At 34.2% G+C, this 22,349-nt stretch overlaps 2 protein-coding genes and 1 pseudogene across 2 annotated transcripts; all 3 read left to right on the plus strand.

The window, feature by feature from the left end:
* Positions 1-23: 23 nt before the first annotated feature.
* LOC123910077 (putative disease resistance protein At1g63350) lies at positions 24-1,006 on the plus strand. Its single transcript, XM_045961120.1, has one exon. The coding sequence runs from the start codon at positions 24-26 to the stop codon at positions 546-548; it is 525 nt and encodes a 174-aa protein (XP_045817076.1). The 3' UTR covers positions 549-1,006.
* Positions 1,007-1,646: 640 nt separating this feature from the next.
* On the plus strand, positions 1,647-6,533 carry LOC123910018 (annotated as a pseudogene).
* A 3,918-nt stretch (positions 6,534-10,451) lies between these two features.
* On the plus strand, positions 10,452-12,658 carry LOC123890618 (protein FAR1-RELATED SEQUENCE 5-like). The gene is made up of 3 exons (XM_045940261.1): positions 10,452-10,605; positions 10,696-12,540; positions 12,654-12,658. Exons 1-3 carry the CDS (start codon positions 10,452-10,454, stop codon positions 12,656-12,658), a joined length of 2,004 nt encoding a protein of 667 aa, XP_045796217.1.
* Positions 12,659-22,349: the final 9,691 nt, after the last annotated feature.

Consider the following 22,349-nt stretch of genomic DNA (forward strand, 5'->3'; position numbering starts at 1 on the left):
TTTTAAGTTAAGATATCAGTAGAATGGCAATGGATTCCTATCTGATCCCCCTTGTTTCATCGAGAGATCTTGCGCGTCTAAAAGTTGAAGCAATTGATCATAAAACTGAAATGGTCAACGATGATGTGTTTGTGTGGCTAAATGAAGCAGAGATACTCATACAAGAGGTGAAGAATCTGACGACACGAACAAGAAGAGCAGATGGCTATGAACTATCGAGATTGGTGCACAAAGTAATAGCACATCAAAAGAAATATGAATTAATTGACCCATTTTTAATTCCAATTCCAAGTTTAGAACACTTCTCTTCAGAAAATATTGTGTGCTTTAATTCTAGAGAGAAGGCATCCGATCAACTTTTAACGGCATTGCAAGACGATAGTTGCTCTATGATTGGGTTGTATGGTAGAGAGGGTTCTGGTAAAACAACATTGGTGAAAGCAATGGGTGAGAAAGTTAAGTATTTAAAGATTTTTCATAAGGTTTTACTTGTCACTATGATCCAAAGTCCAAATATCAAGACAATTCAAGATGAAATTGCTGACTAGTTGAATATTGAATTCAATAAATACACTGAAGTCGGGAGAGCAATAATAATATCCTCCACAATAAAAAATATGGATCGTCCAATACTTGTGATCTTCGATGATGTTCAGGCAAAATTTGACCCAAAGGATGTAGGCATTCCTTGTGATAGTAATCGATGCAAGATCATTTTGACCACATGTTGCAAACAAGAATGTGACTTTATAGATTGTCAAAAGGAGATTCGACTTGATCCCTTATCTAGAGGGGAAGTCTGGACTTTGTTCAAAATACATTCAGGCATTCATGTTCAAAATATCTAGAGGGGAAGTTTGTATTTCCAATCTTAGCTCAACTAGGATCATCAATACAAATTTGTGGAGAGCTACAAAAACATTCAACCCACAAGAGCAAATTTGTAGAGGAAAAAAAATAGAATCTTTGTGAATCTATAAAGCACAAACACTTTTTTTATTAGACATTTTTCTGTGTCTGACACCAACAACATACCGACACATATAATTACATTTTTATTAAGCAAACTCTATAACAAAAAGTACAAGAGATGCATCAAAAAAGAGAACAACAAAGGGGGTAAACACAGTGGGAGCAAATCCACCCCATTACAACAAAGCCAAAACCAACTCCAACCCCTATAGGCTACGCCCCTAAACAGCCCCAAAACAACAACAACAAGCAAAACACCACAATCCTAACCACCAACACAGCAACAAGAGGTCAAGTAAACAATCCTCCGGATCCCATGACCATTCATAGAACATACACGCCCCGGTTTATTGATGTTGACGTGACGGTGTATGTATTTGTATCTCGTTATGTGTTCGTGTTTCATAACTTTGGATACCTTATGTCCCCAAGGGAAGGAAAAACATGATCATTTGTTCCAACACTGTCAGATTATAAGGCTAGCTGACAGCAAACAAATTAATTATGATGATTATAATGTAATGTAATCAAACAAAACAAAAGTAGTCCCATAGAAATAGCTTACTAAATATTAGAGACGTTATTGAAGGGTTGAGAATTGAATCTCAAATTTTCCCTCTCTATATTTAGTGTGTAAATAACCATTAAATTATTTGAAACAATTAAATAGTTGGTTGGTCTAAGTGGTAATTGGTGTTGGACTTGTTAGAGATGACCACAGTTTTATTCTCGACAACTGTGAATGGGAGAGGCTGAAAATATTTGATACCAAAACGGACCCTAAAACCGTGTTAAGCGGTTCTGTGGGCATGATACTGGTAGTGAAAACAAAAAAATATTTGAAAGAAAAAAGAAATTCATAAAAGAACTACAAAATTTACTATAATCAACTTCAATTAAACGACATCGTATCAAGGATTCCTTTTCCTTACAATTCTAGGGTTTTATGTTATCCAATACATTTCCCTCCCAAACCAACAATGGCTTTTTCACTAACTCAGACCAAATTCACATTGCAATTCAACTCTTATCACAGATACATACGAAAATCCCTCAAAACATTAATCTCAATGTCACAGGGAAAATCCAAAAGACCAATTTGTCCTTCATGTTCCAAACCCACTCGAACTTGTCTCTGTTCTCGAATCCTCACTCCTCCAATCCCTAATTCCGTCAATGTAACCATTCTTCAACACGCTCTTGAGTGTAATCACCCTCTTAATTCTACCAGAATTGCTAAAATGGGTCTCAAGAATCTCACAATTGCCACTATTTCTGATGTTAAATTTGAATCTCAATTCCTTATTCACTTATTTGATTCCAATTTGTCAAAGGGTTTGTTTTCTGATGAAATTGAAGATACCCATGATTTGTTTTGTGATAAAAATTCAAACATGATTGATATTGATATTGATTGTGCTGGTTTGAAAAATGATGTTGAGGATGTTATTTTCAATAATTCTAGGGTTGAAACTGTGAATCAAGTGAATGATGATGATGGTGGTGTTGTTGTGAATGATGAAGTTAAGAAAATTTCAATTCGTCGAAATGGTGATGATGTAACTGGTGGTATGGAGGACCTGCCATTACTGTCACTATTACCAAATATGGTTCAATTACATCTTTGTCTCATATTTGGATGCAGAAATGTGAATCTAATGAGTTAGGTTTTGACAAGATTTTGTCTTGTGTTGCAGCACGTGAAGCACTCTCGAAAGGGTTTATGGTGAAAAAGTTGAAAAGGAAGCAATTGAATGGGGAAGAAAATGTTGAAAAATATGAGGAATTTGAGCTTGAGGTTTGTCCTGGTTCAGTTTTACTTTTTCCTTCTGATAATGTTGTTAGTGTTAATGATTTGCATTATGTTGGTTTTGAGGTGAAGAACTTGATTGTTCTTGATGGAACATGGGCTAAGGCTAAAAGGATTTATAGTGAAAATCCTTGGTTGAACATTTTGCCGCATTTGAAGTTGGAAGTGAATGAAATGAGCTTATATGGTGAAGTGAGGAATCAGCCAAAAGCTGGTTATTTGTCCACCATTGAGAGTATTGTGTTTGCTTTGAAGGCGATTGGGGAGAATCACAAGGGTTTGGATAATCTATTGGATACTTTTGAGTGCATGGTTGATGACCAAAGGCGATGTAAAGATGAGAGACTGAGCAAACTGTTACCTAGTCGAGAAGTCCCTTGATTACTTTTGACTGACGTTAGACAACTTGAGGAAGTTGCTTAAACTAGAAATACAAATAGTTTTCCGATGAATTATGAACCATGAAATCTCTAGGAGTTTCTGCCCTGTGTATCCTCAGCAGATGGATTGCAAGCATCAAGTTGGAACTTTGAAGATTACAGAAACCTCAGCAGAAGAGAGATATTATCAAAGCGATCCAACCACATGTTGATGAGGTAAAAAGAAGTTGATTGTTAAAAACGACAGTGAGAAACCAATTCTGAAAAAGAAGAGGAAGAGATAGGATTTTAAAAGCCGGAATTCATAACAAGACATATATCTTCTATTAGAACTCTGTTTTTCTTTACAGCTCTATAAATTTGTTATGATGCCTTACATGTAATTGAATTCTCAAAGCCCGATTTCATTTGCTGATAGTACTTCTAGGCAGTATAGGCCTTTCTCTTGATGCTTAATAGTCAACTTTAGGTTTTACAGTTCTCATGTAGTAATTGTTATGTTGTCACCTTCAACCATCAGACCTTCATTCATCCCAGTAGAAATATCATGGATTTTTTCATTTTGATTTTCGAGCCAAGTTTTCTATCAAACACTTACAAATACATGGACACGACATGTCGACACAAATTAATTAAATGTAATCATATGTATCGGTGTGGTGTCACGTGTTGTGTTGGCGCAGCACAACAAGTTTGTTTGTATAAAATAAGACTTGGAGTCAAGTCAACATCTTATTGTTTACAAAGGTTGCTTCAAATCAATAATTAAAGAAGCAATTGGAAACTTCCTGTAAAATATCCATAATTATTATAACTCTTTTGTAACGTACAATAAATTGAAAAAAAATACTATAATAGAAAGATAAACTAATATTATTATTGTTGTTGATATTTTTATAGGGTAGGTATATGATAAACTAATGGGTTCACATCTCACTCATAGCTAGTGTAGACAGAGTCCCAATTAGCTAGTGTCATTGACTTTCTGTTTGGCAGAGACAATCATTTCCATTTTCCAGGTCTCTTCTAGACTCTTTGTGTTGTGCCTTCAAATTCATTTTCCTTCTATAGTTGTAGTGAATGATGCTAATCAAGTTACCAATCTTTCTTTCATTTTCTAGTTCATCAAGTGTTGCATATTTTCTCTAATTTATTCCATTTCTTTCTAGATCTTCAAACATCATTGTAATTAAAGACATGATTGCTTTCAGTTTTATATAGAAATTTATTTTATCTGTGGAACGAAATATTCGCAGTTGAGTTTTAGATTGATTATTTTTCAGGTTAACTGCTCTACGTGATAAGTACACTTATTCAACTCAATGTCATTTTTAGTGACAAGCCTCGCAGAATCTTTGGCCAAAAAGACAAAACAGCTAATCTGTCTCTTTCAGTTTGGCAATATCATGAAAGATGTTGAGAGTGAAAAGAAGAAGTTAATTTTAAATCGAGGTCTTGTGCAGGAAAAAATTGGAACAACTCCTAAAACTGAAAAAGTCAACAATGCTGTTTTTGAGTGGCTAAAAGAAAGTGAGAAACTCATAGAAGATGAGGAGAATCTTAAAACAAGAACAGAAGCAGAGATTCCTGATTATGATTGTTCATTTGCGGTGGTGCAATGGGTATTGTGTAGCAATCATGAGATGAGATATGGGATGTACAATGAAATGCTAAAAAAAATGAAGGTACTCAATACAAACTCTGAACCTGAGCCATTTTCCACCACAATTCCAGCTTTGGAGTACTTCTCTTCTGGATATTTTGTGTCTTTTGAGCCTATGAAAGAGGCTTCAGATAGACTTATAGTGGCACTACAGGATAATAATTGTTCTATAATTGGATTGTATGGTAAAAGGGGCTCTGGTAAAACAAAACTGGTGAAAATAGTTGGTGAGAAAGCAAAGTATTTAAATATTTTTGATGTAATTTTATTTGCTAATGTGTCTAAAAACCCAAATGCTATGAGGATTCAGGATGAAATTGCTGATTCTTTGAATCTGAAATTCAAGAGAAACACCGAAGTTGCAAGAGCAAGAACAATATCTTCAGAATTAGAAAGTATTGGTCGAGTTCTTGTGATATTGGATGATGTTCAAGAAAAGATTGAACTAGAGGATATAGGTATTCCTAATGATGGTAGTAATGGGTGCAAGGTGCTTCTAACCACACGCCGCCAAAGAGAATGTGGTTTGATGGATTGTCAAAGTCAGATTCCACTAGGTCCCCTATCCAATGATGAAGCTTGGGTTCTGCTCAAAAAATATTCAGGCATAGAAGATGAGCCCTCATCAGACATATTAAATGTAGCGCATCAAATTGTTTTTGAATGTGAAATGTTGCCTGGTACAATTAAAGAGGTGGGATCTTCTTTAAAAAGTAAACCTGTTGTGGAGTGGAAAGTGTCATTGGACAATCTGAGACATCCAATGGCTCGATGGCAGATTTTCATCAGTTTTAGAGGAAAAAATACCCGTTACTCTTTTACAGGTTTTCTCTATGATGCTCTTTGTCAGGGAGGATTCAAGACATTCATGGACGATGGTGGGGGATTGCATAATGGGGACCAAATTTCACCCTCTCTTTATAATGCAATCGAAGCATCAAGGCTTTCGATTGTTGTTTTATCTGAAAATTATGCAAGTTCCTCTTGGTGTCTTGATGAGCTTGCTAAGATCCTTGAGTGTAAGCAATTAAAGAATCAATTGGTTTGGCCTATCTTTTACAAAGTGCAACCATCAGACATCAGGGATCTGAAAAATAATTATGGCGTATCTATGACCAATCATGAACAAGAATTAGGAAGTGATTCAGAGAGATTACAAAAATGGAGGTCTGCTTTGTCTGAAGTTTCTGGTTTGTCTGGACAAACTTATAAAACCGACGGGTGCGTAGTATATACTTTTATTTATTAACATTATTTCAAAATTATATAATCTCTTAGCCACTTGTTATAGATGTTAAGTTGCCTCGCATCATAGATGTGAAGTTGGCTCGTTTTTTAAGGTATATACGTGAATTTTAAACATGATTTATAAAAATCAAATATTTTGTTCAAGTTGCTGCATTTTGAGTGACAATTAGCACTAGTGAAAAGTTGTTGGTCATCTGAACTTCATACTTCTTTTTAATGAAAAAAGCGAATTGAAATCCCTTGTGTATACTTTTGTAGGTGCGAGTACGAATATAAATTTATCCAAAAGATCGTGGAAAGTGCTGATAATATTAAAAATCGATTGTATATACGAAGCGTGGACATGGACTAGAAGGATGCCTACATTTCCTCTTCCAATAAGTGCTACACTAGACATAAGTGAAAGCAAACAACTACTTGTTCAGAAATGAATTACGATTGTATATACAAGTTCAATGATATGTTGCTGCGTTTTGATATGTTGTTTTTGAATATGATTTCTTGGTTAATATTTGCTCATAAACGATAAATTAGTTGGAGAAGACAATATCAAAGTGAACTTCTTTTTTTCTATCCCAAGCTAATTGTGGTATTTGGCTCTCTGATGAGAGAGTTGTATGACGAGTGTAGCAACTCACCCTTTTATATGGACCACAAAACTATAGGAACTATATATATATATATATATATATATATATATATATATATATATATATATATATATATATATATATATATATATATATATATATGTGGGTCCCCCTAATATGAACCCCCAAAAGAAAGGTCCACCAATGAACCTCATTGACTGACCTGCTACAACGGGTCACCAATATATATAATAAAAATTATTATTATTTTTTAATCAACATTCATCTTATATTTCATCACTAAAAAACTGTTCTTTACTTAAAAAAAATATGATAAACTTCAAGTTGCGTTTCCGCCGCAGTGTCAACACCTTACTCAATCGTCTCCGATAAACTATTTTCGTCTCTGTCTTTGACCATCATTCATCTTCTTCTTTGCACCTTCCTCTTCTTCTTGAAACAATAAAAAATCTCTATTTCTATGTGTCTTGGTTGTATTACAACCTGCACTGACCTTTGAATTCTTTAGATCTAGACATGAGTTCAGTAATTTAAGTGTACGAAATACATTTCAATTGTTTAGTTTGGTCAATTTTGAGTAATTTCTTGGAGAAAAGACACCAGAGAGCGAGATTAGAGGGACGCCGGCGAGAGAGGGGTGATGAAGATGGTTGTTGTCGTTCTTGTCTTGTTCTTGGATTTGGATCTGGATTTCATACATATCGTTGCAGCAATTAGAAATTAAGGATGGGTGAAGTTTGAATGATTGTCTCTTAGATTCAAATAAGAAAGGCAGCAAACAAATTAATGGATAGAGGTATATTATCAAAGTGTGTTATGAACAAGATGCTAATTCAAATTCAAAGTTAAGTTTAAAGATGGATTTTGTTGATATATGGAATTTGTTGATTTCATATGGAGATGAAATGTGCAACAAAGGGGTTTTCGTTTGTGACGAACACAATGAACAAATCCATTAATTAGAGAGGATGAAATATGATTTTTACTTGGATCAAGATTTAGTAACAATGGCATAAATGTAATCAACAATTAACACTTAAAATGAAGAAGAATTTATTTTTTATACTTTTATGGGACCCACCATTTTTATTAAAAAAAACCTATTGTAGAAGGTCATTTTGGGAGGATCATGGGTGGACCAAAAAAATTGGAGACCACATTAGGGGCTCCCTATATATATATATATATATATATATGCTAAAATGCAGTTTTGGCCCTCTAACTTTAAGAAAGTTGTGATTTTAGCCCCCTAACTTCCAATGGCTGAAATATTGTAGTAATCCAAAGTCTGGTAATTTTTTGGAAAATGGTGGATCAAGATTTTTTAGGGTATGAAGCATTTGTTAATGTTGAAGAGGAAGACGAAGATGAATTTTGCAGTTGTTGTGAAGATGAAGAACTAAGAGAACAAGATAAAGAAGAATGAAAAGAAATTGAGGATACAATGGTGGAAGAACTTGATGAATTTTCAGTAAGAATATTCTTCAAAGGGTTATCAATAAGTGGAAGAACTTGGATTAATTTGTTGCTGTGAATGAAAAATAAGTTCGTTGGTGGAGGGAATGATTTTGGGTTTCTAGTTCTGTTATGTATACTTTGTTTTACTCTGTAGTTGCTTTTGTTAATGTCCACATGATTTTCAATCAATGGGGATGCGGAATCGAAGATGAAGAGAGAATCCAGAGAAAAGTGAAAAATTGCTAGCATATCTCATTATATTTTTTTTTTTAATTTTAAAATTAGAAAATTACACACATGGCATCTTGGTCAGCTAAGTGAGTTGCCACCTATGCGTCGACTAAGTCAAAATTGAGGTTTTGCAAAAGGGGCTAAAGTTAGGGGGCCAAAACTGTTATTTTTAAAGTTAGAGGGCTAAAATCGCAACTTTCTTAAAGTTAGGGGGCCAAAACTGCATTTTAGCCATATATATATATATATATATATATATAAAGGTAGATGTTATTTTCAATTCCAAGGTTGAAACTGTGAATCATGTGAATGATGGTGTTGTTGTGAATGATGAAGTTAATAAAATTTCAATTCGTCGAAATTGTGATGATCTAACTAGAGGTTATGGAGGACCTGCTATCACTGTTATTATTGGATACTTTCGAGTGCATCGTTGATGACCAAAGGGGATGCAAAGATGATAGACTGAGCAAACTGTTACGTAGTTGAGGATTCCCTTTGTTTCTTTTGATTGAAGTTGTATAAACTCAATAATTTTGCAATGAATTATGTATCCTCAGCAAAAGGATTGCAAGCATCAAGCTGGAACTTTGAAGATTACAGAAACCTCAACAGAGAGAGACAGTATCAAATCGATCCACCCAAATGTTGATGATGGTGATGTAAATAGAAGTTGATTGTTAAAAACGACATGGAGAAACAAATTCTGAAAAAGAAGAGGAAGAGGTGAGATTTCAAAAACTGGAATTCATAACAAGACACAGATATCTGTTATTAGAACTCAGTTTTTCTTCACATTTCTATAATTTGCTATGATGCCTTACATGTAATTGAATTCTCAAAACCTGATTCATTTGCGGATAGTACTTCAAGGGCAGTATAGGCCTTTCACTTGATGCTTAATAGTCAACTTTTTGGCTTTACAGTTCTATTCAAAGAATGCTGGTTTATTAAATTATATTGTTATGTTATCACCTTTAACCATTGGACCTTCATTCATCCTAGTAGAAATATCATCAATTTTCTCATTTTGATTTTCGAGCCAAGTTTGTAGTCAAACACTTACAAATACATGAACATGATACGTCAACACCGGTAGTAGTTTAAGAAAATGAGTTAATTGGATGTTGATTACATGTGTCAGTGTCAGACTTGTCTTTGATCAGACATGTCGGTGCATCATAACAAGTTTGTATAAAAAAAGGGAAAATTCTATGGTACATTCCTTAGTTGGAATGTTTTGGTACATTCCAAAACTGGCCAATGAGGATGCAATGTTGACCAACTTTGAATAATATGGTACAACCTTTATGTATGATACTTACCATGGAACTTATCATTTTTTAATATTTCAACTAAGTCCCTTACATATTAAAACTTACACAATTACCCCAATATTATATTTTGTTAATTTTGTAAATTAATTAAAACTAAATTAAAACTAAATTTAAAACTAAAATTAAATAAAAAAACAACAACATGACAAAATAATCGTTGTAATTATTTTTGAATCAAAGTTCATTGTTTTACTTCTTCTGAACTTCATCGTCTTCATCGTCTTCATCACCAACATTGGTTTCGTTTTCCTGAACTTGTTTTCATCCCCAACAAAGTGTAAACAACAACATTAACCTCCAAAACGGTCGCCATTGCTGGACGAACAGACTTTGCTAGTTCATTGTTTTCCTTCACCTGAGTTTGAACAGAACTCCATTCGACGGCGAGTTTGTGAAAGAAGATTGCGTGTGCAGTTGCTAAGGTAAATACGAAACAGTAATAGTTATTAAGAATTAATTTGATTTCAATTTGGGAATTAGGGTTTATGCAGAAAATCCGTTTGATTTCGTTTGGTAGTTAGGGTTCATGCTGAAATTGAATTGCAGTTTTATTTGTAATTAGTTATTAAGAATTAATTTGATTTTCAATTTGGGAATTAGCTTTAATTTGTTTTCTGTATAAAATTAGTTGTGTGTGTATAAATTTGATTTTCAGTTGTGTTAGTTACCTTTCATTTTGTTTAGGAATTTTGGTGGTATTGTTATTGATGGTGACAATTGTTGTGTTTTAGGTTCACAACAATGGTAAAATTTGATGAATCTCTAGATGTTGATTCTAATGAAGTTAGTTCAACTGATAGTCATACATCTGATGATGAGAATTCCAGCTATTCGGCATCCAGTGGGCATGATAGGTCAGATGATGGCGATGATCATGGTGACCACCATGATGATGGTGATGATGATGATGATGATGATGATGATGATGATGATGATGATGATGATGATGGCAATGACCATGATTTTGCTGATGAAGCATCTATAGGTGAAAGAGCGGTACGTATTAATTCTATGACTGCTGATGAAATTCGTGGTATGGATTTTGGTAGTGTTGACGAAGCTTATGAATTTTATTATCAATACGGTAAATGTAAAGGTTTTTCCGTTAGGAAAAGTGATGATAAGAAAAAAATAGGGCCTGATGGTAGTAAAATAATAACAAACAAGCTTTTTGTATGCAGTAGACAAGGTTTACGAGATAAGAGACACATATCTAGGTTAGATAGGAAAAGAGAGCACCGACGTTTGACACGTACGAAATGCACGGCTAGGTTTCGTGTGACATACAAAGCCGATAAGGGTAGATTTGTAGTGTCTGTGTTTGAAGAGACTCATAACCATGAATTAACATCAGCTAGGTTTGTGCACTTACACCCGGTTTATCGTAAGATTAGCGAAGCAGATAGAGCTCAGGTTGATGGTATGCAGTCACGTGGAATTAGAACTTGTCATATTATGGGGTACATGGTTGCTCAGAAGGGTGGATATGGTGGTGTTGGGTTTACGAAGAAAGATCTTTATAATTATTTTGATAAAAAAATGCGTGATATTGTTAAAGATGGTGATGTTGCCGCATCGCTACATTATCTTAATGCAAAGTCAGCTACTGATCCCATGCTCTATGCTGAATATGCTGCTGACACTAGCAATGGACGGATGAAGTCTCTTTTTTGGGCTGATGGGACTAGTAGATCTGACTACTTCTGTTTTGGAGATGTGGTTGCATTTGACACAACATACAAGAGGAACAAATACAACCTCCCGCTGGTTATATTTTCAGGTTGTAACCACCATTCCCAAACAATAATTTTTGGCGCTGCGTTGGTATCAGATGAAACCACGGAGACGTATAAGTGGGTGTTGAATTGTTTTTTGGAGTGTATGGAAAATAAACGCCCAAAAGCTGTGGTGACAGATGGAGATGGGGCTATGAGAGAGGCTATAAAAGAGGTTTTCCCCGATTCGACTCATCGGTTATGTGCCTGGCATTTGAATAAGAATGCAGGTGAGAATGTGAAGAATTCAGGTTTTCTGAAGGGATTTAAAAAAGCCATGTTCTCAAATTTTTCAAAGGATGATTTTGAAGAGTATTGGTCAGAGATGATTAAAGAAAATGGAGTTGAAGGACATCCGTGGGTTATCAAAACCTACGAGAACAAGTTACTATGGGCAACTGCATACCTGCGGGATAAGTTTTTTGGACGTATAAGAACTACGTCCCAATGTGAAGCAATCAATGCAATAATAAAAAGTTATGTCAGAAAGAAAGGATGCATCTTTGAATTTATGCAAAATTTTGAGCAGGCTCTAAGAGGCTACAGAAACAATGAACTTGTTGAAGATTTTAAGTCAAAGTTTTCAGAACCTGTGTTGACAACTCAACTACGTTTGATTGAGAGCAATGCCGCTAAAATCTATACAGCGGAGATTTTCAAAGAAGTGAAAGAAGAAATTATGAAGGCCGGTGAATTGATTGTTAAGCATAAAAAGGAAATTGGAGATACAAAGTTTTATACTTTGACTAAATATTGTCGGGATGCGTATGAAAGAACAGTTGTTTACGATGGTGATACATTCCAATGTTCGTGCAGGTTGTTTGATTCTCGTGGACTTCCTTGTTCTCATATTTTTCATGTGATGAAGGAAGAACATGTTGATCACATTCCTAGCACTTTGGTATTGTCGCGATGGACCAAGGATGCTAAAATTGATTATTTGAACATGGTGGATGTTAATGATCCAGTTGATTCCGATGTGATTGAGCTTGCCCGTTTTGGTGCATATTGTTCTGTTCTGACATCATTTTGCAAAGAAGCTTCTAAAAAGAATGGTGTGTATGGTGACATTATGGATGACCTCATGAATTTAAAAAAAAAATATTGCAGTGTTGAGGATCCTATTGGAACACAAAAGTCAGTTGTTGGTGATCCTATCCCGGTTCAGAGTAAAGGTGCTCCAAAGAAAAAAAAGAATGACCCAAAAGCTCTCAGGCATTGTACTCATTGCAAGAGTACAACTCATAATGCGAGGACTTGTTCGGTAATTTTAATAATTCTTGATTGTTTATCTTTCGAATCATATAATATGTTTTATTAATTATATTGTTTTATATTTGTAGTAAAATTTCTTTTTTATTGTTATAAACAGGACAAAAAGAGAAAAAAAAGTTGCAACGCTGAAAGTAGTGTGCAAGACATAAATTCAGAGCTACCGGTTGACCTTGGTGAAAGTAGTGTGCGACAGAATAAGAAGAAATGTGTAGAGCAACCGAAAGACCTTTGCGAAAGTAGTGTGGCACCAAAAAAGAAGAAATGTTCAGAGCTACCGAAAGACCTTTGTGAAAGTATTGTGCAAAAGAGAAATAAATGTTCGGTGCAATTGAAAGAGTGTGGCGCTAATGTGTCAACACCAACACATATTGATGTTACTAGTGCGACCGGGCAATTCACTCCGATGTATGGATTTCAACATATGATTCCTATGTTACATCCGGTTATGCAACAGATGCACGTACCATCTGGACAACATGTTCCACCTGCACAACATGTAACTTCTGTACCACATGTACCACCTCTATACCAACTGTATGGAATGAATGTTGGTGCAAATTCAACTTCGTGTTATGGTCTGTTACAACAGGTGATGAAATCTGCTGATGGTAAACAATGAGGTTTTGTTTTATATATTAAATGTGTTGGATGTACTATGTGATCGAATTTGAGATTTGGGCTGTAATGTTTATGATATTTTGAAACTAAGTTTTTTGTTTTTAATGTACATTTACATTGAGATTTGGAAAGAATTGAACTAGAAATTATTTTTTTTTAAGGTATTGTTAAATTGTGATTGAATTTTGGGACATAATGTTTGTTAATACTATTACTGAAACCATTTGTTAAAGAGAAAAAAAAAAAAAAAAGACAGCAAGGCATATGTTGAAGCAGGCTATCTAAGTATTGGTGTTATTTATATTTATATTTTGATGCGCGGAAGAATAACAAATTAATTGATTTGGTGCAGTGGTTAGGGCGTTTAACATGGAAAGACCTGGCAGGAGTTCGAATCCTGTTGGTGTCTTTTTTCACATTATTATTTCCAATTTTATGTTTTAATTATTTCATTTTGAATGATTTGTAAAGTTGTAGTTAATTTGATATTTAAATTTATTTTATATTAATAGACATATATCGGTGACTTTTAAATTTTAAATGAGTAATTAATTGAATATTCGAAATTTAACTCGTACTAAACTTCGGTTATCTATTAGGAAACGACAACCCTAACCTTAGACTTAGGTGCTTGGTCCGGTTTCGATATTGGACTACTAGCCTTATCGTTTGACCTAACTAACATATATCGGTGACTTTTAAATTTTAAATGAGTAATTACTTGAATATTCAAAATTTAACTCGTACTAAACTTCGGTTATCTATTAGGAAACGACAACCCTAACCTTAGACGTAGGTGCTTGGTCCGGTTTCGATATTGGACTACTCGCCTTATCGTTTGACCTAACTAACATATATCGGTGACTTTTAAATTTTAAATGAGTAATTATTTATTATTCAAAATTTAACTAGTACTAAACTTTGGTTATCTATTAGGAACCGACAACCCTAACCTTAGACTTAGGTGCTTGGTCCGGTTTCGATATTGGACTACTAGCCTTATCGTTTGACCTAACTAACATATATCGATGACTTTTAAATTTTAAATGAGTAATTAATTGAATATTCGAAATTTAACTCGTACTAAACTTCGGTTATCTATTAGGAAACGACAACCCTAACCTTAGACTTAGGTGCTTGGTCCGGTTTCGATATTGGACTACTAGCCTTATCGTTTGACCTAACTAACATATATCGATGACTTTTAAATTTTAAATGAGTAATTAATTGAATATTCGAAATTTAACTCGTACTAAACTTCGGTTATCTATTAGGAAACGACAACCCTAACCTTAGACTTAGGTGATTGGTCCGGTTTCGATATTGGACTACTCGCCTTATCGTTTGACCTAACTAACATATATCGGTGACTTTTAAATTTTAAATGAGTAATTAGTCGAATATTCGAAATTTAACTCGTACTAAAGTTCGGTTATTTATTAGGAACCGACAATACCTTAATTGGTTGCTTAATTGGGCCATGTTTATATTAATACCCCCGCTATAATGAATACACCAACTACTAGGCCCAGGCCCATTTGATAAGCAGTGTAAAGTTTTGTATTTCCCACAAATACAAACACACGTGGTTACGAAAGGTCACGCCTTTCTCCACTTTACTATTTCTCTCTTCCCCTTCCACACAACGTTTCACTCTCTTCACTTCCACTTTGCTTCAAATCGATTCGTTTTCGTCCCAAACGTATCTCCGATTCAAAGCTTGTTTTTCGACAACTATCAATGGCGTCTTCGTCGCAAAACAGGTACACCCTTTGCAACATACATTGGCGTTTTCGTTGCATGTGTTTGGCTTTCTCTTATAATTAGTTTGCGTGTTCAGAGAGATCGAAGTGTTCTCTGATGCATGTAGTTGTTGTTGTTTAACATGTTCTAGGGTTTGAATTTGTTTTTTTTTTTTTGTTTACGGAAGAATAAAAAAGAATTCTTTTACCCAAAAATTAGTTTTTTTTTTAATTTTGTTTGATGGGTGAATATGTTCATGAAATATCTGTTAATGGTGATTTGATACTTCGGTTTTTATTAGTTTTTTTTTTTTTTTTGTATTACGAAGAATAAAAAAGTATTTCTATATATAAAAAGGAATATGTAATTTTTTTTTTAACTTGTTGTTTGATGGATGAACAAGTTAATGAAATATCTGTTAATGGTGATTTCATATGATGTTTTTTTAATAACTTAGAATAAGGAAAAATGCTGCTTAGATTCAATAAAGAAATTTAAGTTTGTTGTCTTCTATGTACATGTGTTAGGATTAAATTAACTATTTTTGGTTAAAACATGATAAAAGATGATGTTTATTCAAAATTTGTTTATGCTGAATTAGGAAACAATCCCTGAAAAGGGTAAAAATTGAGCCTGAGGATCTTATTTGCTTGATTGATGACGAGAAGGGTCCAATGGTTAAGGGTACTAGGAATGGAAGGATGCAGGGCAAGAGTGCTGCAGTACAGGGAATGAATGCTTCGGTTCAGGGCAAGAGTGCTGCGGTTCAGGGCAGTGGTAATAGTTGTTGTGAATGGGTAGCTCCGGTTACCCGAGCTATTCAAAACTTGAAGAACAAACAAACACTGGTGAGTATTGGTGATTTGATTAGTTTAAAATTTATTTGTCTTAAGTTTATTAATAACATTGTTGTCCTAATTTTTTTTTTCAAATTTCGTCCAGCATCTTCCAGCTCGGGTTGTGGAGGTTTGTCTGCAGGCAAAGTCTGAGATTAAGCTGCGATCTCGACAGACCAACCGTATCTATAAATGTGCTATTTTGAATCCGGGACGAGGCAAGCATGAGAGATATATTGCTACTGGTTGGTATGATTATCTGAATGATCACAAGCCTAAAGTTGGTGACCTGCTGATTTTTGCTGTGGAAAACCCTCCAAATGTTATGGATGTTAACTTAATCCGCAAAGATCGCACCCGTTGAATGATGTTCTGTTTTCTGGATGTATTATGTTTAGTGTTTAATGACTGAATGAGTTCTAATAGATTAATGTTTTTATCTCCTGCTGTGATGTATATTATGTTATGTTTTTATGTTTTTGGTTTAAGTGTAACAATTGCTACTTTTAGTAGTAGCCGGACCGCATTTTGCAATCACTTATGTGGTTATCAACTTATTTTGGAATGACATATATGTGTCTTGTGTTTGATTTATTAGGTTTTGGATTACAATTCATAAAATTGTAAGGTTTTGGGAGTTTATTCCAAAATTTTAAGGTTTGTATCATTTAAGCAAAATTCTAAGGTTTGTATCATTTAATCATATTAGTACCGTAGCGTAGTCCGGATACCGGTACCGGTACGCATACGATATTCCGCTAGTACATACCCTCATAGAAATCATTTTTTATGTCTTCATGTGGGTATGCGCCTGGTACTTTGTAGTACGGTACTCGCACGTATGCAACATAACATATGAGTTGCCCGTGAATATGTCTACTTTTGTGTCTGATTTTTTTTAAAAAAATAAAAAATGTTAATGTTGTTACTTATGCTCAATAAATAGGACTACTTTCTCAATATTAGTCAGTTTTGGAAGTTGAAACATGCTATAATCACTCCATACACCTATAATCACGCAACATCCTATGACTTATGCCTATATTCACTCCACTAAACAATCTTATCCCTATGTTCATTTAAAAGTTGTTTTAACAAAGCAACCTTAAAAAAATTTAAATATTAAATTCATCAATTGATCATATCTTAAAAATTTAGAAATTACAATAAAACATCACACAAAACATGTAAAATAGAAATTAACTTAATTAAGCAAACATTTTCAAATATACATAGAACAAAATCCAGGAAAAAACCAGCAAGTTTCTAAACATCTTGGATGTCTTCCTCTCATTGTCTAGTTTCATCTTCATCTTCTCTCCCTTTTTGTGTTGAATTTCTTTAACCATTTCAACCACATTCCCTAACATATCTGAGCAGTTGCATCCACATCTTTTTGATCCACCATTTATGTCTGAATCGTGGTAACCCACACCATTTCTGGGTTCAGGTTCTCTTTGAGGAACATTTGGACGAACATAGGGGGGGTGGCCTTCAATTAGGTCATCCCAATCGAAAAGATTACAACTTCTGCCAGTCTATGAATGAATCCAACAACAGACACCATTGAAATGAAATTTCAATCATCAGAACCTTTTTTAACCAAAAATCAATCTAAACAGAATGCAAATTATTAATAAATAAAAATAAAACGTAAGTTGTATAAAATGATTTTGCAATGAAACCTACCCCAGCAGCTGCACATTTCCAAAACCTCCTTTTGGGATTTTCGTTTGAGTTTGATACGTACATCCTCATTGGTTTTCTACAGCCACATTCTGGGATTTGGACTGGCACGGAGTTTGCAACAGATGAGGAAGACATTGCTGAATTATTAACTCAAACAAACGGAGGTTGAAGGTGATGGTGTAAATCAGGTGAGGAAAATTTGGGAATTTAGGGTTTTGGTAATAGAAGAAGTGAGTCTTTCGTATTACACCTGGAGTTATAAAGGCCTGGATTAGTTGGGAGCATAATTTAATGAAGACCATGCCTAAAAGGAGTAAACGAATCGTCCGTACGATTGAAATCAATAGTTCAGATTTGTTGGGGTAAGCTAAATCACGTCCTTCCCATATGGACCAATGGCTGTGATTGAATTACACGCGAAGATACCACTAACATTTTTATTTTTAATTTTTTAAATTTTATTATTTTTATTTAGGACAACTGGAAGGAACTTTTTTTTTTTAAGATGTAAGGGTTGACGGTAAGTCTATCAATAATAATGCACGAGTTTAATTAATTATTATTCAAAATTTAACTCGTACTAAACTTCGGTTTCAATTAGGAACCGACATCCCTAAACTTAGACTTAAGTGCTTGTTCCGGTTTCGATGAAGGACTACTAGCCTTATCTTTTGACCTAACTAGCATATATCGGTACTAAACTTTTAATAAATTTCCTAGTTAGTAGCAACAATTTTGAATGCTATTTACACGCAACTCCCAAAATAAATGAGTTTTTGTTTCTTTTCTACTCCCAAAATAAATGCAGTAAAATTTAAATTTTTGAACCATTTATTTGATGCGTTAAAATGAGTTTTTGTTTATTTGATGCGTAACCGTTTATTTGAATTGGTAACTCACCTCATTTTAACACTTTTCGTGCTTTTGGTTAATAAAACAAAGCAAAATGAATTTTGCGACGTTAACAAAGAAATTCGTTATTTCATTAAGCGAAATTATTAGGCGGACTTCGTGACCCGGATTCGATAATATATTGATGTCATATTATATTAAAAGGAAAACTCCCTTATATTAATAGAAATACCATAATATATTGATAATTGTTCAACGGCAGGAGATTGTACGTAACAGTTAACACAACCATAGACAAGCCAAAAAACAAGACATACAACCGACATCAAGTCGGACAACGTTACTTAATGCAAAATGATACCACCATAACTAAAGGTCAGAGCATTAGGACATAGCAAGAGGATGCGGACAGTCAACGACGATTTTCGCGACGGGTCAACTTCACCATCAAGCGCTTCATAGATTTCGATACCATGAAGTGCAGCTTATCTCCAATCCTTGGCTTCATGTCTTCCAAATAAGAGTACCACCCATCTACAATATATCTCACAAACATCCCTCTTTCAGGCGGCCTTGTAATACTACATGGATAAGTACATCCATTGTCGGCCGAGTCCAAAATAATACGAGTCTTATCATGCAACGCTTCTTGAACAATCCAGGATGGGACATGCTGTACACATTTGCAATATTCAGTTATAATCAACAACATTTTGCACCAATACTATTAACAACACAATTGTACTTTAATAACGAAAATAAATACATAATAGCTAAACTAACCAATGTTTGAGGCTTCCTCCAATTCCCAATGGCCGCGGTAACCTCCTTCGACCAGCCCCATCCACATAAAAACTCCTCAACCAGCTGAACCTCTTCTTCCTCGTCTGAGCTGATGTAGATTGTTTCAATATCTTTGTTGATTTCGGCAACCTTATGCATTTTGCTCCTATTTCATTACCCCAGAATACAGGTTATGTACTATTTTGGAAAAGGATTTAAAAAAATAAAAAAATACACCAAATCAAAATGCAATCACCATCTAAGCAACTTTACAATGACTATACATAATTTTTTTTTAAAAAAAGAAACATCAACTTACAGTGACTAGACTAATTTTGTTTCACTACTAACAAAAGTTTTAAAAAATGCAATCTTTTTTCTTTGTTATTACAGATCCAACAACGATCAACACTTTTTTCCCTTTTTAACAAATGATTGTTATAGATCAATAATAGAATTTGTAATGTTTTCTAAAACAAAAAAATAGTATCAACAGTCAAAAACGAACAATAAACCTGAATCAAAACGACAAAAACAACAATGGAAACGGCGATGATGAACAACAACGAACGATTGAAGACATGCGAAGAAGAAGAAATCAATACGCTTCGAACAACAACACAACCTGAGAAAAAAACATGCGTTTTTTGACTAAAAGGAAAAAAAATCTAACCTGGGTTTCGACGATGAAGCCCTTGCTCTCTTCGATTTTGTCATTTTTCAAGTTTGGATTGGAAAGGATGGAACTGTGTGTAAGAGTTTTGTGGTGTTAATGATGAGAAGGAGAATATGCAGAGAGTTTTATGTTGGAAAACGAGATAGTAACAACTCTCCACGCATATATCCGTTCCATCCAAACAACAATTTGGTTTCCACGCGCGTACACATTATTATTTTTTATTTTTTTAAATTTCATTATTTTTATTTAGGACAATTGGAAGGAATTTTTTTTTTTTTAAGATATAAGGGTTTACGGTAAGTTTGGATGAATCGGAACATAATCCCAGGTAAAAGTCTATCGAAATTTAACTAGTACTAAACTTCGGTTATCTATTAGGAACCGACAACCCTAACCTTAGACTTAGGTGCTTGGTCCGGTTTCGATATTGGACTACTCGCCTTATCGTTTGACCTAACTAACATATATCGGTGACTTTTAAATTTTAAATGAGTAATTATTTATTATTCAAAATTTAACTAGTACTAAACTTCGGTTATCTATTAGGAACCGACAACCCTAACCTTAGACTTAGGTGCTTGGTCCGGTTTCGATATTGGACTACTAGCCTTATCGTTTGACCTAACTAACATATATCGGTGACTTTTAAATTTTAAATGAGTAATTAATTGAATATTCGAAATTTAACTAGTACTAAACTTCGGTTATCTATTACGAACCGACAACCCTAACCTTAGACTTAGGTGCTTGGTCCGGTTTCGATATTGGACTACTAGCCTTATCGTTTGACCTAACTAACATATATCGGTGACTTTTAAATTTTAAATGAGTAATTAATTGAATATTCGAAATTTAACTAGTACTAAACTTCGGTTATCTATTAGGAACCGACAACCCTAACCTTAGACTTAGGTGCTTGGTCCGGTTTCGATATTGGACTACTCGCCTTATCGTTTGACCTAACTAACATATATCGGTGACTTTTAAATTTTAAATGAGTAATTAATTGAATATTCGAAATTTAACTCGTACTAAACTTCGGTTATCTATTAGGAACCGACAACCCTAACCTTAGACTTAGGTGCTTGGTCCGGTTTCGATATTGGACTACTCGCCTTATCGTTTGACCTAACTAACATATATCGGTGACTTTTAAATTTTAAATGAGTAATTATTTATTATTCAAAATTTAACTAGTACTAAACTTCGGTTATCTATTAGGAACCGACAACCCTAACCTTAGACTTAGGTGCTTGGTCCGGTTTCGATATTGGACTACTAGCCTTATCGTTTGACCTAACTAACATATATCGGTGACTTTTAAATTTTAAATGAGTAATTAATTGAATATTCGAAATTTAACTCGTACTAAACTTCGGTTATCTATTAGGAACCGACAACCCTAACCTTAGACTTAGGTGCTTGGTCCGGTTTCGATATTGGACTACTCGCCTTATCGTTTGACCTAACTAACATATATCGGTGACTTTTAAATTTTAAATGAGTAATTATTTATTATTCAAAATTTAACTAGTACTAAACTTCGGTTATCTATTAGGAACCGACAACCCTAACCTTAGACTTAGGTGCTTGGTCCGGTTTCGATATTGGACTACTCGCCTTATCGTTTGACCTAACTAACATATATCGGTGACTTTTAAATTTTAAATGAGTAATTATTTATTATTCAAAATTTAACTAGTACTAAACTTCGGTTATCTATTAGGAACCGACAACCCTAACCTTAGACTTAGGTGCTTGGTCCGGTTTCGATATTGGACTACTCGCCTTATCGTTTGACCTAACTAACATATATCGGTGACTTTTAAATTTTAAATGAGTAATTATTTATTATTCAAAATTTAACTAGTACTAAACTTCGGTTATCTATTAGGAACCGACAACCCTAACCTTAGACTTAGGTGCTTGGTCCGGTTTCGATATTGGACTACTCGCCTTATCGTTTGACCTAACTAACATATATCGGTGACTTTTAAATTTTAAATGAGTAATTATTTATTATTCAAAATTTAACTAGTACTAAACTTCGGTTATCTATTAGGAACCGACAACCCTAACCTTAGACTTAGGTGCTTGGTCCGGTTTCGATATTGGACTACTCGCCTTATCGTTTGACCTAACTAACATATATCGGTGACTTTTAAATTTTAAATGAGTAATTATTTATTATTCAAAATTTAACTAGTACTAAACTTCGGTTATCTATTAGGAACCGACAACCCTAACCTTAGACTTAGGTGCTTGGTCCGGTTTCGATATTGGACTACTCGCCTTATCGTTTGACCTAACTAACATATATCGGTGACTTTTAAATTTTAAATGAGTAATTATTTATTATTCAAAATTTAACTAGTACTAAACTTCGGTT

Source organism: Trifolium pratense, linkage group LG1, assembly GCF_020283565.1.
Source record: "Trifolium pratense cultivar HEN17-A07 linkage group LG1, ARS_RC_1.1, whole genome shotgun sequence".
In the NCBI taxonomy this organism is placed as follows: domain Eukaryota; kingdom Viridiplantae; phylum Streptophyta; class Magnoliopsida; order Fabales; family Fabaceae; genus Trifolium; species Trifolium pratense.

Coding starts and splice junctions, on each gene's coding strand:
- LOC123910077 (XM_045961120.1), top strand. CDS start 24: ATGGCAATGGATTCCTATCTGATCCCCCTTGTTTCATCGAGAGATCTT.
- LOC123890618 (XM_045940261.1), top strand. CDS start 10,452: ATGGTAAAATTTGATGAATCTCTAGATGTTGATTCTAATGAAGTTAGT. Junction 10,606..10,695: donor TGGTGACCACCATGATGATG/GTGATGATGATG, acceptor AAGCATCTATAG/GTGAAAGAGCGGTACGTATT.